The 15,353-nt window shown below is 40.7% G+C and overlaps 2 protein-coding genes across 3 annotated transcripts in view; both read right to left on the bottom strand.

Moving 5' to 3' along the window:
* LOC146384473 (mitochondrial inner membrane m-AAA protease component AFG3L1-like) overlaps nt 1-3,960 on the bottom strand; it is a 17,540-nt gene extending 13,580 nt beyond the window's left edge. The window contains exons 1-3 of the mRNA XM_084936446.1: nt 3,882-3,960; nt 3,212-3,285; nt 2,800-2,949 (exon numbers count right to left, since the gene is read on the bottom strand). Of these exons, the coding sequence (XP_084792572.1) occupies nt 2,800-2,949; nt 3,212-3,220 (159 nt within the window). The 5' untranslated portion in view covers nt 3,221-3,285; nt 3,882-3,960. The remainder of the gene's footprint in view (nt 1-2,799; nt 2,950-3,211; nt 3,286-3,881) is intronic.
* Nucleotides 3,879-15,353, bottom strand: LOC146384472 (TIMELESS-interacting protein-like). Of its 2 annotated transcripts, XM_084936448.1 has the most exons (9): nt 14,939-15,353; nt 13,216-13,363; nt 12,632-12,723; nt 11,152-11,227; nt 10,705-10,827; nt 10,555-10,618; nt 9,498-9,716; nt 5,244-5,534; nt 3,879-3,966 (listed from the first exon to the last, which is right to left on the bottom strand). In XM_084936448.1, exons 2-8 carry the CDS (start codon nt 13,291-13,293, stop codon nt 5,284-5,286), a joined length of 903 nt encoding a protein of 300 aa, XP_084792574.1. In that variant the 5' UTR covers nt 13,294-13,363; nt 14,939-15,353; the 3' UTR covers nt 3,879-3,966; nt 5,244-5,283. The 2 variants fall into 2 exon arrangements, with proteins under 2 accessions (XP_084792574.1, XP_084792575.1); XM_084936449.1 differs by lacking the exons at nt 12,632-12,723; nt 13,216-13,363; nt 14,939-15,353 and adding an exon at nt 12,108-12,263.

Genomic DNA, 15,353 nt, shown 5'->3' with positions numbered 1-15,353 from the left:
AAATATAACAGGACACCGGAGTAAATTCTCGAGCATCTCACACTTCTGATAATCAGCTGTCTGCTTGACGTTTATTCAGCTGTGTAAAAACTATAACTTTAATCTCAGCCAAACCGATTTACTCAGGAACAAATAAAATACTAAAAAAAAAGCCAAACAATAACATTTTTAAGTTATCTAAGTGACTTATATATCATGTTTAACCTGAGTAGTGAAAGACAGCAGTGGGTTTGAAAACGATTTGCCGGGAGTCCGGTGTTCTCACGGCTCTAGTGAGCCTTGCCCCCGGCTAGCTATCGAGCTAGTGGGTAACAGACGTCTCCGAAAACGTCGGAGCGCTTTTGAAAATATGTGGTGCCTTGATAAACTGAGCAGATATTTAAGGTTTACACAGCTACATTCGCGCCTGAAAATATATTAAACGTTTATTTTGTGACCCAGAAAGAATAATAAGAGTAATATTAAAACTAACTAGTTGCCGCCATTGTTGGAAACTGAGCTGGGCTGCGCTATGAATTCTGGGACAGAGCTAGTTCTTCTTCTACTTCGGGGTTTAACGGCAGCTGGCATCCTTGTACATGCAGTGCTGCCATCTTCTGTTTCAGTCCGGTATTACACTCTTAAATCCTACTACTTATTCCTGCGTCTTTTGTGATCTTACAAAGCTTCAAACGACGCGTCGACTATTAAATCAGTCGTCGACGATTTTGATAGTCGACGTAATCGTGACTAGTCGACTAATCGTGGCAGCCCTAATTGAATAATGACTTTAAAGATTGTCAAAAAATAATATAAAATAGTGTGCAAATACTGATAACAGTGCAAATGTTTGCAATATAAAAAATAAATGAAAAATGTAAACATCTATGTTTAGTGAACTTTGCAGTGTTGCTCTGTGGTGCAGCTACGACACTGTAGCAAAGTTTATACACTGTGTCTACTTGATCCACGTCTGACTCCGCCAACCCATAATGTTTCCACACCACTGAAGTTTTTTTACCTCTCTTTTCAACCAACGGCAGTCACTCTCCTCTCCAAATAACTTCTGCTTAGCTTTCCGAGCTTCCCTCAGGTCCTCTTAATCAGCGGTCCCCAACCCCCGGGCCGGTACCGGTCCGTGAGTCGTTTGGTACCGGGCCGCGAGAGTTGAGGCTCAGGTGTGAGATGTATGGTTTTCAGGGTTTTTAATCGGGTTTCAGCGTTATTTTGTTATCGTTTACTCGGTTTTCCTGGGTCTTTTCACGTGTGTTACGAATAAATCTTTTTTCGGTACCGGTACTAGTTTTATTTTGTTGTATTTATCCGCGACACCTTAAAGGCCGGTCCATGAAAATATTGTCAGGCATAAACCGGTCCGTGGCGCAAAAAAGGTTGGAGACCGCTGCTCTTAATTGTTGTGACACGTGTTCGAAATGCAGAGAGGTGCGCTCGATTTGCCACACGGAGCAGCGCGAGAGTAAAGCACGAGGGAGGGGCTAATAATCGGCTCAGTCATTTTTAATGATCGTTGAAAGCCCAGATCATAATCGAGATTAAAATTTGATTAATTGAGCAGCCCTAGCTTGAATAAAGCGATATCGATTCATTAAATCCTGAATCGATTTTTAAATATAAATGTATTTTGCCAGAAACTCAGGTTAAAGCTCACAAAACTATTTCAACAACTACCAAACAGTAAATGAGAGCAGGTAACAGATTCCACACAAAGACGTAAACACAGCGGACGCGACGCATCAGAATCAGCTTTCTTTTTCTCGGCTTTCTCACCCGACGGCACGTACACGGACACGCCGTCGTGGCCGAAAGCCGACAGCTCACTGATTCTGATGCGTCGGGTCCGCGCTTTGTGTTTACGTCTTTTTTGCGCTCGATTCTGAGCTGCAGGTTTTGTCTCTCTCCAACCAAAATTCACTGAACCAGCAGCAAAAGAAGATCAAAACTACGCTTCACATTTGATAAATGTCATCATTAATTCCCTCTTACTTTGCTGTTTTGCTCCCACCACGATAGAAATCACAATTCATGCACAGCTCTCTCTCTCTCTTTACTTCAAGAACAGTTTCCCGTCTCAAATCTCTGTTTTCTGCATTATTCACTTGCTTATTACCCACCAGTCTACCGTTGTTTGCAGCGCTGTCGGCCGCTGTCTTTCTTTCTTTTCTTTTCTTTTTTTTACTTAAATGACCTCGGACAAGAAAGCCTAATTTCTGCTGTTCAACACTAAAGAAATTTAAACTTTTTAAAATTATGCAAAATTGCAGAATATTTTTAAGGTCATCTGCTATAAAAAGCCCAGCCAGGAAAATCTCCTTCATGTTTTTCTGTGTTTTATTCTCAGTTACTTTGTCACAAAGGCATCTGCTGTGATGCTCACACCTCTGATGAAGTCTCACAAGTGTCAGTACTGATAAATGATCAGAATTATAATATTTCTGATATTAAGCCACCTTTTCATTTCATCACACAGACAGAGGATTGGAGGCAATGTTTGAATTTGAGCGCCGAGTCACCTTACAAAGATGCACTCTGATAATAGGGGTTCACCAAATTCAACTTGACTCTCAAACTTAACTTAAACTCTGCTTTGGATTGAACGGGCCAGTGTTTACTGAAATGTAATTACAGCATTCTGTGTGTTTTGCTATTTTTGCAATCTGTGGGCACTGTGTGAACACTTGGTTAAAGGGACGGGAGTAAAAACAGCTTCCTTCATGTGGGTGGCTGGTTACCATGTCATCTGTCAGCAACCACTACAATCAGGACTAAATATCCCTGCAGCCTGGGAGCAAACATCCTCACCTTGCCTCTGCCCAGGTAGCTGTGGACAAAGTCCTTCCAGCTGATCTCTCTGCCGGTGTCTCTGAAGCAGAAATACAGCAGAGCCGAGCTCAGTCCGGCCACCGTGATCGCCACGTAACGGAAATCCTTCTCATCCCAGGGGAAGTCGCCCTGCAGACCAACACAGGAGGAAAGTTACCTGCAGGTTATTATTTGTTAATGCGATGGCACGCTAATGACAGAGGAAAGGATGATGCTGATTTGAGGAAAAATTGGTCAGCTGCAAGAAATAAGAGATGAGTAAGAACCACGTTGGGCTGCTCGCCCCTTACGTAAAATAAATATATTGAAAAACTGAGGCTGTATTCATAATTCTGTTACACTTATTTTGTAAAATAAAAACTGAATGGTTCTTTCAATGTTTACGACATACCTTCTGCATTCGCCTCCACCAGTCCTTTCCTCCTCCTCTCTTCCCTCCTTCTCCGGTTGGTCCTTTTTTTCCATCTGAAATTCAGAAATGTCATTTTAGCTACAGTTCCTTTTCTAGTTTCTCAGTTTTTATCCATGAAATATCAGGATATTCTTTTCTAAACCGGATTACTTATTTCAGTTTGACATGCGTTTGATCTGAAGTTACAGCCCCATCCCTGCTCCTGTGATCACCGCTCACTGGCTCAAGTCGAGGACGCTACTCAGGTAAATTTTTGGGGTTTTTTCATATTAAAAAAAAATTCTGATGGCCACCAAACACATTTTGGCCTTGCAAAGGAAAATGACCAGCAGGGGGTGCTGGACTTGATTCCAGCTGTCATAAGGCAAGAAGCAGGGTACACCTGTACAGGTCATCAACCTGTCACAGGGCTGACACCGGTTTGCGTGAGTCTCGAGAAGCTGATTCCTCATATTGAACATCAGCATTTGAAATGTCTAATTTAAAATGCGTTATACCACCAGTGTATTTAGCCATTTAGTTTTGTTTTTCACATTCTTGGTAATAAACATTTGTGAATAACTATTCACAATAATATCAAATGAAACAAACTTTGTGAGTTTTTTAAATAGTTATTGATGTTTGAGAAAAACAGAAAAGCAGATCTCACCTTTGGGCTCTGTGGCGTAGAGTCGTCGCTGAGCTAACTGGAATCTGCGACAGGACAGGAAGTTAGCTGGAGTCCGAGTTATGTTCTGAAAAAGACCACACAGTCACCGCTGGTACACTGGACACCATCTACAAACAACAACCTGCTGAAGAATGGCTTTTAGCAACTATAAACCTCTAATCAGTGGAGGTCACATTCATTCAGTGGGTCCATCCTTGACTCATTCCCTAATGACAAATACTATATATCTGTATTATATATTATAGCTATTATAGCTAACTAATACATTCCTGGTTCTTGGTGAGAAAGTGTTTTACAATGCTTTACAACCAACATTCAGTATGCAGAAGGGTATCTCTGAACGCACAACATGTTGAAGCCGCGGCAACAGAAGACCACACCAGGTGCCACTCCTGGTTGCTAAGGCTGTAATTCGGGATTTACGGGGTGGCTTAAGTGGTAGAGCAGATCACCTGCAAGGTTGGTGGTTCGATCCTTGGCTTCAGTCTGCATGCCAAATACCCTTGGGAAAGATACTAACCCCAAGTTGCCCTCAGATTCGTTCATCAGAGTGTGAATGTTTATTAGTTTGCACTTGAGTTTAGAAGTGCTTGTGTGAATGAGGCATGTTGTATATATAGTTGCTTTGAGTACTCCAGGAGAGTAGAAGTAAGTATATAAGAATCAGACCATTTAATTCACACAGGCTCACCAAAACTGGATAACAGAAGACTACAAAAATGTTGGCTGGCCCGATGAGCCACGGTTTCTGCTGTGACATTCAGACGGTAGGGCCAGAATCTAATTCAAACAACATGAAAGCTCGGATCTATCCTCGCTTGTATCAATGACTCAGGCTGCTGGTGGAGTAACAGAGTGGAGAATATGTTTGTCAGAATATTGTTTTAAAAGCAGTAGCTTAAGAAAGAACTGTTCATAATTGAACGAGCACTTAATGCTTGGAAGAGGGTGATGGTCAGTTGCCAGCAATCTCACCTACAGCTCACATACTACACACTGGGTTACAGACATAGAGCCCTTATATAGAAACATGTTAGCAACCAAAGTTCTGCCAATAGTGAAACTGGAGAAAGAAGATACATCAGAGCTGGAACTGTGGATCAGTTGTTCAAATATTTTTCTGTAACATCTAAATACCAATACATGGTAAATACGTTTAGGATTTGGACTTTAAAAAATAAGAAAAACATTTATTTCCATTCATTATAAATATAAATGTCTTTGCTAATCCAAAGCTGACGTCACAGTAGGAACATGTGCTCAAGATATAAACCACCAGAAATGCACAACATTACTCGAATGAGCGGGCACGAGAATTGGGAAACCTTTAAATCTGCTCACTGCCAAAGCTTTTCAGCAGAAACTGTGCTGCACGTGAACTTTAATCCCCTCCTACACAGTCGTTGCTGAGTTGTTGCTCAGGGCTGAGGCCGGTCTCTTCCTCAGCCTCAGCGGGCTCAGAGTCTTTGGGGGGAAGCGGGCTGGTTCGTTGCGTGGAGGTGTTGTTGGTAGGCTCGAGGTCAGGATCTTCTACAGTTTCATCTCCATCGGTAGAACTGTTGATGACATTTGGTGAGGACGCAGCTGGAGGTTTGTCTCCTAACATGTCAGCAGTCTGAGAGTCTGAAGGGCCTGAAAGGGTTGAGAATTAGAAACAGTGATGGTTTCAGTCAACACAGACACACTCAGTCTACTACGATTTATAAAAGACAGGCAAAACATCACATCTGAGAAGCTGAGATAATGAAAAATGAAACAGTAAACTGCAGGGTTCATACTCATTGTTCAGGGTCAAATGTAAGCACATTCAAGGTCTATTATGAATCTTTTCCAGCACATTACCAAAAAAAAGAATACATGTTCCACTTTGCATCACCTCAGTAAGACCATGTAAAAATTAAAACAAATCGTCTTAGGTTGACTTAAATGTTCTTTGTTCCCCTTTTGTTAAAACAGAGGAAAATGCACCACACAAAAATACTGAAAAAGGAAATGGTTGTCTTATATGCATATAGTGTACAAACTCAAAAACACATTTGTCTCAAAAATGAAGATGTGCAAATGTGAACAAATCAACTTGTTAGAGATGCTCATCTCCACTTGGAAAAAACAACCACACAAGACAAGAAATCTGCACAAATTAATAAGTCTGCTCATCAGATATTGATGCTTCTTTCCTACGTGACACAAAAACAGGAGACAGATGTTTGTTACTTTAACTAGTTAAGCACCCACACCACCAAAAATGGGGGAAAAGGGAGGAGATCACATTTAATCGGTTATAACACGAGGTCAGAAATATAAGTGCTGACATGAGTAGTGTCCACAGAAGCCTCTGAATCTCAGCTGTAAACCATTTCTACAAACACCAAACAGTTAAAAGAGCAGTTACGTCACCATGAAACTGTGGACAGGTAATATCCATATTTTGATTTATGATTTTCTGGAGTTAAATGTGACCCAAAGTATATTTTATAGCATATAAGCTATAAAATACTTTTAAAAATTAGGTGAGGGAAATAAAAAATTAATTTTTCTATGTTTGAGTCACAGTAACTTTGACATAGTAACATCTGCAGTAATATTTACCCCTCTGATGACAGCTCACAGGCGTTAGCTTTATTTTGATACCAAGACTATTTACACAGAGTTTGTAATTGCAGAGAAATACTCCGTTTATTTTGGCCTCTTCATTTTCGAGCAGGAAGCTCAGAAAACCCCTGGGGGCCTAACAGGTTAAAGTTCATTCCCAATAAAACTAACTGTGAGATGTTTGACTACATTGCTGTCTGTATTATTGTTAAAGTCCTAAATGATCAGCTTTAAAGTGTTTGTGCTAATAACACCATGTACAGTAAGACAGGCATGGAGAACAGCACTGACTGGGAGAGGCTTTGAACAGATGACACACTCAGTTCAATTCAACATATAAGACTTTAAGAACGCACAAACATCGACCTAAAATCTATTTATTCAGTCCATCACCTGTCATATAATTATGTAAAATAAGAATGTATTGTTCATCTCCCTTAAATAAACAGGCAGCCTTAAAGTATGAAATATTCATTCATTAAAGCACTAAATGTGTCTGTTGTCTCAGTGGCTGATGGTGCCCCACAGGCATCAATGTGAGCTTAAAGCCATTTTTAATTGTTAAATTGTTTAATGTGTAGGTGCTCACGATAAACACATTTTGAATGAAAGCCAGGGAACTTCAGTAGCACAAAAAATGGCTTCTTTGTGCCCACATGGATCAGTCCCTCTTTTTACCAATTTTTCTTTAAGTCTTAAGTTGGCTAGTTAAGTGTCGGACTAACGATTAAAGCTTTCACTTGAGTGAAGTAACTAATATTACTGCTACTGCTAAGTAATGTTAGCCAAGTTTAAAGCATACTGCATAAATCACCATGCCATAACTAACTGCTGTACTAGCACTGCCATACTCTATCACACTCAGTGCATTTCAATCATTTCTCCAGCAAGTTTGATAGCTAGCAAAATAATAATAATAGTTTTAAACATTAGCCTGTGTTATGTACACATACTCGAAATTATTTACTAGGACTCACCTGTCATGTGACTCAAATCCCGCCAGTGTCGTTTTCCATCAAACACTCATTAAAACAGCACAAACCCTGAAACTGCTTATTAAAATAATATGTATGTATGTAAATAATAGTATGTTGCATTATAAAAAATTAAGCTTTTGACTGCCCTCCAGAGTTCACGTTAACTTCAGATCTCTGGAAGCTACACTACCCGAACAATGTCAGCTGTTTAGTTTCTATACAGGACAAAAAAAAAAAAAGGGGGGGGGTAAAAACAGATTTTCAATTTAAGGGAGAACGGGTGGATTGGCTCCCCTTAAGGAGGACTAATAACTAAAATCTGAAAGTTTAAAGTCGATGAGTAAATCATGCTCGGGTAATACAATGGACATGGTCTCATATCACCATCTAGTGTTATCAATTGTAAACACATTTTTATGGGTGAAGGCTCATAATAGAGACCGATCAACAGGTCATTTTCTTTTCTATGGGTCTCATTTAAATCACATTACATCATTTCTGTGGTAAATGAGGACCCTGAAGAACGATTTAATGTCACTGTTAAAGATTTGAAGACAATAGATCGCAGACAGCTGGCTCCGTTTTAACTAAAGAGGAAGTAAAAACAGTTTGGATCACAAGTGTAAGGCAAAAACAAAAATACTACGCTAAAACTAAACTAATGTTTTCTACATGCTTTGCCTTTTATTACCAAACAATGTAGCTTGCCATTGCCTGTGTGTGAATTGCCTGTGTGTGGGTGAATGACTGAATGTAGTGTGAAGCGCTTTGGGGTCCTTAGGGACTAGAAAAGCGCTATACAAATGCAGGCCATTTACCATTTTAATGTGATGAATCTCTGGTGGTTTGGACGAACTGTGCAATACGGGAACTCGTCACTACTGTGATGACCTTCAGGGTTTCTGGTGGATATATACACTATATCCACTTCACTATATTGTAAGGAGTATTCACTCATCATCCAAATCATTGAATTCAGGTGATCCAGTAACTTCCACAGCTGTATAGAATCAAGCACCTAGGCATGCAGACTGCTGCTACTAAGTGGAAGTGTTTGGGAACGACAGCAACTCAGCCATGAAGTGGTGGACCACGTAAAATCCCAGTCAGTGGGATTTTAGGGATTTTGAGGCGCACAGAGGTTGCTAATTTTCTGTGGAGTCAATCGCTCCAAACTTCACGTGGTCTCCAGATTAGCTAAAGAACAGTGCACAGAGAGCTTCGTGGAATCCATTTCCATGTCCGAGCAGCTGTAGTCCAAGCCTTACATCACAGAGTGCAACGCAAAGCATGGGACACAGCGGTGTAAAGCACGCCACCACTGGACTCTAGAACAGGAGAGATGCATTCTATGGAGCGACGGATCACAGTTCTCAATCTGGAAAGCCGATAGACAAGTCAACTTAGCAGTTGCCAGGACAACAGAGCTCCAGGTTTGGTGGCAGGGGGATTTCGGTGTGGGGTTGTTTTTCAGAAGTTGGGCTCAGTCTCTTCGTTCCAGTGAAAGGAACTCTTAATGCTTCAGCATACAAAGACATTTTGGCTCCCGACTTTAAGGGAACAGTTTGGGGATGGCTTCTTCCTGTTCCAGCATGACTAGGCACCAGTGCACAAAGCAAGGTCCACAAAGACACAAACTCTGGCATGGGAGTCCTGACCAGAACACCACTGGGATGAATTAGAGCAGAGACTTTGAGCCAGGCCTTCAACATCAGTGTCTGACCTTACAAATGGTCATAAACTCCCATAAACACTCCCAGAAGAGTTGAAGCTGTTATAGCTGCACAGGCGGACGTCATGAATGGGATGTCACTCAAGTTCATATGAGTGTGGGGGCAGAAGAGCAAACACTTTTGGCAATATACTGTACATGCAATGTTTTGCTTTTTGTATTTTCATATAAAGTTAATACACCAATAAAGCTAGATGATCCTTATGAACCTTCGCTGGATGTTTTGTAGCAGATTCATTAATTATTTCTGTTATATTGTGTCCCACCTGTATGATACATTTTTGCCATTCTTACCAATTTGCTGCTGCTGCTGGCGTGCGAGCCTCTTTTCCAGGGCCCGCTGTCTGTTCAGCTCAATGCGTTTCTGCTGCTCTTCGGTCAGAGAGGGAGTAGGTGGGGGAGCGAGGGCTTCGGCAATCTGCCCTTGGGGAGCATTAATAAAGCTCTCTCTGCTGAATAGATCAGGATCCCCAAATGTTTCCGGTTCACGTTGTACCTCTTCGTCACCAGCACCTGAACACAATTTCAAGCAATGCTGATAATTAAGTCCTGTGGAATATGGCAAGTATTTCCTATGTGCAGCTGCAGGTGTGAATCCACCGTAGGGCTGTTCGATATAACGATATATATGGTTTGACGATATAAAAACGTCTATGTTTCATTTTACGCTATCGTTTGTTTCGTGGTGTCGCAAAATAAACTGTTTACGGTAATATATTTTCATGGTTTTGATGGTCACTGTAGTGGCTATATTAATTTCTTAAAGTTCTCTCTTTCTCTTATATTTAATATAACCAGCTACGGACGGACAAGCGCCTGTTTTTATGCGTTGTGGTTAGCAACAACGACGGTAAAACCATCGCGTGGCGTGTCCGCTTGTTTATTTTCCACATAAACCTTTCAGAATAAAGCTCAAGAGCCTGTTGAGACTTTTCAAAATAAACTGAATCACATGAACGAGTATGCAGACTGTTTACGGATGAGAAGTTAAAAAAGAGCCGCCAGGTGCTAAAAAATAAACCTTAGACTCAAACGTTAGAACAGGCTTTTCCCCGCAGCACGCCGTGTAATAAATACTCACAAAGAAAACGGCGGCCGTTACAACTTATGTCTAAAAATGTATCGTTTCATGCATCGGTTAAAACACTCGACTCCAGCTACATGATGCGCAGCTGGAAACACTTCACGCAAGTCGAGCTGCCCGAGATTCACAGAATTTACAGAAAATGTTACATTTTTGTGATTTATATCGTTATCGGACGATAGAATTCTTATATCGGGATATGAGATTTTGGTCATATCGCACAGCCCTAATCCACCGTATCCCCATCAGTAATGATTTTTTTCTTACCATCTGTACTTGTAAAATCTTCATGTGTCAGGGGCATGTCCAGTCGTATTCGTGTAAGACATGTCTATAAAAGAATGAGTAAAAAATTACAAATTCTGAACATTAGGAATCCCACACGCTTGCAGGAAATATTCTACTGCTTCCTCTCACCTGCACTTCCTTTTTGCTGCCGAGCCTTTCCACTTTGTCAATAAAATCTTCAAATTGCAATTTGGGGTACAACCTGTGGGCCCAGTTCTCCATCTTCTGCATCAGCAGCCGCAGGTCTGCAGCCTAATGGGGCCAACATCAAAAACAGCGAGTAGTGATATGAAAGAGGGCTGTGTGTGATAGGACGTTTCTTCTTCCCACTAAAAAAATGACTTCCAGTCATTGGAACAAAAGACTTATTAAAAAAGACATCTTAATCTGGTATAACCAACCTTTGGTTCACCTCACTCATTTTTGACCACGACAGAAAGGGCAACTTTTGACCTTTTAGTCTCAAACCAAATTTAGGACATCTATTTAAAAGCTGACAGGCCAAACAGATTTAGCTCAAAAACCAATGTTCATTCACATCTGGTAATTGGTGGGACAGATGTTATCATATCCTACCTCGTGTCCTTTGCCTTTGAACTGGATATTGTCAAAGAGAGTGCCCAGAGCTGGAAGCCCTCTATCTGATATCAGCCTGGGAAAAAAATATTAAGACTAAGTTAAACCATTAATGGATTACAAGCAGGGTTAGCAGCACATCCAGGCATATTTGGCTTATCCAATTCAGGATCGTGGATGGCTGAAGCCTATCCCAGCAGCCAGGTCGCCAGCCTGTCACAGGGCCAACACAGACAGACCCTCTGAATGGAAATATCAATGCCTTTAGATGTACCATGTTCAGTAGGCAGTAGCTTGTTGGGGAGGTAGGCTGTTTGGTTTTCAGGGTGCCCACAACTTTTCTTTTGCCACCTGTTTGTACATAAGGCAGTATAATGAGAAATAGTCAAATTTCTCCATCTAAATAAATATATATATATATATACATATATATATATATTGCAAAGTTGCAATTAATTTGAATATTTTATAAAATGAAAATCTATGTTTTTCTTTAATACAGCTTGCAAATTTTATCCTAAGTATAATCGACGTTCTTACTTAAAAGCTTATTTAACATCCTTTGATTTAGTATAACTTAGTTCTGTCCAGGAACATTGTGAACAGAACAGTAACAGAGGAGTGCCACTGGGACACCCACTGGGAGACCACTGGGACACCCACTGGGAGACCACTGGGAACGAGCCTGACTTATTGTTGGCAGTACTAACCATACTAACACCATAGGTGTACAGAGACTGGAAACAACTAATACTAAACACACTAAAGACAGTTACAGCACACAGTTTTCATCATGCTATACTCAGGGCACGCTGAAATGTGATGGGAGGTCCAGCAAAGATAATCTGAATCTGAGTCTGAAGAAAACCCGTTGCTTCTTGGACTGGGGCCTGTAATCCAGCAGCACCAGCTCTGCTTTTCATGTGTGGCATAACCAGGGCATCCATCTTTCTCACCACATCCAGGGATGTCTCCAACGCTCTGACAATTTTCAGTCTGGGAATTTTCCCCATCCAAATGATGAAAACAACAATGGTATTAGAGTCTTTCTTCTTTAAATGACTGGCAGAGTGAAGATGCACCATCATCACACAGATGCAGTCATTTGTACCCGCCGCTAAAGCGTAAGAAGACGCTGCAGTACTCTGCTAAACGACAGGTGTCACCACTCAGATAATATCACATCACTTTTTTTGTGCAAAGTTCTTTCCACAAACTTAAGTTTTCAAACATTTGCAACAACTCTGTGTCAGCGTGTCTCTGAGCTTCTGTGCACGATTATTATTCAAATGGTGATAAAAACCAGTGCAGTCACAGACTCGTGTGTTCAACCTGGTTCAACACTGATAGTCTGCACACGTCAATCAATGATTTTGGCCTCCTTGTGTCCCAGCTCACACAAGATGACATCAAATTCCTATTTAAATGCACATTTTAATGCATTTCAACCCTCTGTCGTAATATAAATTGTCTTTGCTACCTGTGGGAGTCCAGCTTGGGTTGGGGTCTCTTCACGCCTCTCCTTTTAGCAGTAGGGACATCAGCCAGCTGTGATACCTCACCTTTCATCTCCTGCATTGAAAACACATGACAACAGGATGTGTTTCTAACTCATTCTGTTGGCAGCGTGGCAAACTTCAAGCTTATCTTTAAATCCAGACAAATTATAGATCGGAGGTTACAGAAGAAATGTGCTGGTTTGAACAGTATCTATCTGATAGGTTTCACTTGCTCACACAAACAAAAACATGTGTGTTGTTATTGTTAGAAACATCCAGTCTCAGAGTGATGCTGAAAAACCAGTTCATGCATTTGTTAATTCTAGGCTGAACTAACAAATTCATTATTATCAAGCTGTTCCAAACAGCTTTGTGGAAGGACTATGAGACTATGGGAGGTTGTATTTCTCCCACATTGGCCTTATTTTCCTGAATCTTATTTTTCTATGTGATTCTTCATTAAACCATGAATTTAAAATCTTTCTCCTCACATACAAAGTTCTGAATCATCACATCACATCTTAAAGACCTCATAGTAATCCTGTAAGAGCACAGCAGCATCTACCATCTGCAAAAGGGTCTCCTTCCTCCTGGCCTCCCCGGCCTGGGGAGTGTGGTGGTGGGAGCGGGGGGAAAGCTTCATCCTCTATGCCGTCATAGTCAGGAATGTCATGCAGGCTATTTTCCTGTGGGTCAACCACGGTGAGTCGGTCCTGGAGACAAAGTAAAAGATGTGTGAGCCCCAGTCGTCAACAGCATCAGCATTAAGTTACATGAATTTAACTGCAATTTGAAAAAATGAATGACATTTATTTCTGTAAGAGTAATTCTTTACTGTGTTACAACATCAACATGAAAACCTAAAAAAACTGGCATTTACTTTTTTTTTTTTTACATAAACAGGAGGAGCTGTACAGACACTCATCCCACCTGCAAGTATACCCCAAATTCTGAAATGTACTATTATGATACATTAATGGTCCATTATGTTTGTTTCACAGTTATATACATAATACAATTTATAGATTTGTATATATATTTACATTCTATCAGGGATGCACTGGTTGTGAACCTTTGGGCTGATAATGACAGTTAAAAGTTACAATTTGGATGAATTATTACTGTGATACTTTTTTGGACTCTGTAGTACCACAGAAATATCATTAAAGTAACAGGTTTGTTTTAAAGTCTTTCAGCTGTTCAGTAAACATCATCGTCATCATCATTTGTATAGCACTTTAAAAACACACCTGGTAGACCAAAGTGCTGTACAATACAAATATAAATATAGTAATAGAATAGCAAAAAACTAACATAGCAATAAAGTAAACTCTTTTGAGCCAAAATGATGTGACACAGCACAGACACAAGAAAAGAGAAAAGAAAATCTTCTACATTGTTTTGCTGTTCATACTAATGCTACCCTTTGTTTTTGGAAGGAGACGATTTTCTGTCCAGTATTAAAGTTCAAAGAACAGGGTATACGTCTCCAGTGGACTACTAAACAAGTTTACCAGAAAAGTCAGACCCACGGTCATGTTGTGTCACTTTATTTGAGTGATCAGTCAGCAGGAATAACAGGGAATGACAAACTGACAGACTTTGAACGATATAAAACAAACAAACAAACAAACAATTTAAACATTTAGAAGTTAAACATCTTCTCAGAGTCCTTTTGCTGCATATGTCTATGTATGTATTTGCTGTATAGTGTCATTTGTTTGGAACATTAATCTTGATGTATACATAAACATTTGATTTAAAAAACGTGTTTAAAAATGAACACGGACACAATTAAACACAACATGTGTGCACGGTGACTACAAACAGAAGCAGCTGCTTGTATCCTCCTGTGGATACAAACCAGCAAGAACTCATCAGATCTCTGTCACTTACCATTAATGAAGTTTGACTTTTATTAATAAATAGAGAGCACGGATATCGGGCAGATATCACTTCGTCTGGGCCCTTAATGGGATCGTCCGTGAAGCGGACACATCAGTAGCTCGCAGGCGCAGCCACAGGAAGGGGGCAAACTAAAGAAGCTGCTGATCTGGCCCAAACCCAAAGAGCTCCCGCTCGACTCTGCAGGATTTCACGGTCAGAGCCGCAGCAGCAGGACACCATTATGTTAGCGGCTACAGTTTAGACACAGAACCAAACTGAGAGACTTTGGGTAAGTTATGAATAATGTAAGCTAACTGCTGTCAGATGAAGGAACTCTAAAGTGTGATAAGTAAATGAAACAGCAGCTCTATTTAAAATGAAAGGAAACTTTATTGTCATACCTGTTATGAGCAGTCGACAGAGAAACACGACAACTTTCAACTTCAGCCACTGAGATGCGCCTTTTTTCCCTCCACAGGAACGAATGAACGTCTCCTTCCTCGTGGTTGTTATTAGCGCTCAGCAAACAGCAAAATGGTGCATTAGCGCCACCAAATGGAAAAGTCAAATTCTGTCAAACAATTTCGCCTTAAAAATGAAATATGGCCTGATAACTTTCACCCAGGGGCGATTCTAGGATCAGAGCTTTGGGGGTGCTGAGCACCCAGAGAGCTGCTCAACCAGGCAAGATCAACTTTACTCATCACGATGAGACGTCTTCCCTGTCTCTGTCAGTCCCTGCATCCCTACATGTCTCCAGTTGTCCTCTGTCTGTCTCCTCGGTGCATTTAAACCCCTGTACCTCCCTGTCCTCAT

This window comes from Perissodus microlepis, chromosome 7 (genome assembly GCF_051167445.1).
Source record: "Perissodus microlepis isolate ML-2025 ecotype Zambia chromosome 7, ASM5116744v1, whole genome shotgun sequence".
NCBI classification, from domain to species: Eukaryota; Metazoa; Chordata; class Actinopteri; order Cichliformes; family Cichlidae; genus Perissodus; species Perissodus microlepis.
The sequence above is the reverse complement of the archived record's forward strand: the minus strand, read 5'-3'. Positions and strand labels throughout refer to the sequence as shown.

Bases quoted from the DNA above. Each gene is read 5' to 3' on its own strand.
- LOC146384472 (XM_084936448.1), bottom strand. From the start codon at position 13,293: ATGAAGCTTTCCCCCCGCTCCCACCACCACACTCCCCAGGCCGGGGAG. The intron at 12,724-13,215 runs GTAGATGCTGCT...TTTTCAATGCAG, and splicing joins AGGAGACCCTTTTGCAGATG to GAGATGAAAGGTGAGGTATC. The intron at 5,535-9,497 runs GTAAGAATGGCA...CAACCCTTTCAG, and splicing joins CCAGCAGCAGCAGCAAATTG to GCCCTTCAGACTCTCAGACT.